Source organism: Suncus etruscus, chromosome 6 (genome assembly GCF_024139225.1).
Source record: "Suncus etruscus isolate mSunEtr1 chromosome 6, mSunEtr1.pri.cur, whole genome shotgun sequence".
Lineage (NCBI taxonomy): Eukaryota > Metazoa > Chordata > Mammalia > Eulipotyphla > Soricidae > Suncus > Suncus etruscus.
In genome coordinates, this window is record NC_064853.1 from 53,266,788 (window position 1) to 53,268,703 (window position 1,916).

General features: G+C 52.2%; 1 protein-coding gene across 1 annotated transcript; it reads left to right on the forward strand.

Annotated features, from left to right (window-relative positions):
- Nucleotides 1-856: 856 nt before the first annotated feature.
- Nucleotides 857-1,916, forward strand: CNR2 (cannabinoid receptor 2). The gene is given in 2 exon segments (XM_049775558.1): nucleotides 857-1,120; nucleotides 1,122-1,916. Coding segments are annotated over 2 exon segments (1,059 nt in total).

Here is a 1,916-nt window from a genome sequence, read left to right on the forward strand (position 1 = left end):
GCTTCTTGAATTTTTATATAACTCTCCTGAGACAGGCCCAGCACCCACTAGAATATAGAAAGAAACAAACATATATAGAAAAACATGTCTCTTGGGGCTGGAGAGATAGCACAATGGTAAGGCATTTGCCTAAGGCTTAGACGCAGAAGGAAGGTGGTTTGAATCCCGGCATCCCATGTGGTCCCTTGAGCCTGCCAGTAGCGATTTCTGAGCATAGAACCAGGAGTAATCCCTGAGCACTGCCGGGTGTGACCCAAAAGCCATAAAGAAAGGAAGGAAGGAAGGAAGGAAGGAAGGAAGGAAGGAAGGAAGGAAGGAAGGAAGGAAGGAAGGAAGGAAGGAAGGAAGGAAGGAAGGAAGGAAGGGAAGGAAGGAAGGAGGGAAAGAGGGAGGGAGGAAGGGAGGAAGGAAGGGGAGGAGGGAAAGAGGGAGGGAGGAAGGGAGGAAGGAGGGAGGGAGGGAGGAGGGAGGGAGGGAGGGAAGGAAGGAAGGGAGGGAGGGAGGGAGGGAAGGAAGGAAGCGAGGGAGGGAGGGAAGGAAGGAAGGAAGCGAGGGAGGGAGGAAAGAAAGGAAGGAGGGAGGAGGAGAGGGAGGGAGGGAGGGAAGGGAGGGAGGGAAGGAAGGAAGGAAAGAATGAAGGAAAGAAAGAAAGAGAGAGAGAGAGAGAGAGAGAGAGAGAGAGAGAGAGAGAGAGAGAGAGAAAAGAAAGACAGGCATGAATCCTTCCACACAGGTTTGGTTTTGACTAGAGTTGGTAAGTATGTGAGGTCCATATTACACCTATTGAAAAAGATTTCTTATTGTACTGCAGCCAGGACTTCTTAGCAAGTTCAGTAGAAGCTAAAGGACACACTCCATGGAGAAATGCTGGGTGACCGAGGCAGCCAATGGCTCCACGAATGGTTTGGATTTCAACCCCATGAAGGAGTACATGGTCCTGAGCAGTTCCCAGCAGATCGCCGTGGCGGTACTGTGCACCAGCCTGGGCATAATCAGTGCCCTGGAGAACTTGGTTGTACTCTACCTGATCCTGTCCTCCCACCGGCTTCGCAGGAAGCCCTCCTACCTACTCATTGGCAGCTTGGCTGCGGCTGACTTCTTAGCTAGTGTCTCATCTTCACAGCAATTTCGTGAGTTTTCATGTCTTCAATCATGTGGATTCCAAGGCTTTGTTCCTGCTAAAGATAGGCAGTGTCACCTTGACCTTCACTGCTTCTGTAGGCAGCCTGCTCCTGACTGCCATAGACCGCTTCCTCTGTCTGAGCCACCCACTGGCATACAAGGCTCTACTCACCCGTGAGAGGGCACTGATGGCTCTGGCCATCATGTGGCTCATCTCAGCACTGGTCTCCTACCTGCCCCTCATGGGGTGGACTTGCTGTCCCAGTCCCTGTTCTGAGCTTTTCCCCCTGGTCCCCAATAACTATCTGTTGGGCTGGCTCCTGTTCATTGCCTTCCTCTTCTCTGGCATCATCTACACCTACAGCCATGTCCTCTGGAAGGCCCATCAGCATGTAGTCAGTTTGGCTGGACACCAGGAAGGGCAGGTACCAGGAATAGCTAGAATGAGACTGGATGTGAGATTGTCCAGAACCCTGGGAGTAGTGCTCGCTGTGCTCTTCCTGTGCTGGCTCCCAGTCTTGGCCCTCATGGTCTACAGTCTGACGGCCACTCTAAGTATCCAGGTCAAGAAAGTCTTTGCCTTCTGTTCCTTGCTGTGCCTTGTCAACTCCATGATCAACCCTATCATTTATGCACTGAGGAGTGGGGAAATCCGGTCCTCTGCCCTGCACTGCATGGCTCGTTGGAAGAAATACCTGAGGGGCGCTGGGTCTGATGGACAAGAAGATGCCCAGAAGTCCTCCATTTCTGAGACTGAGGCAGATGTGAAAATCACCAAGGGGCCGGAGAGATAG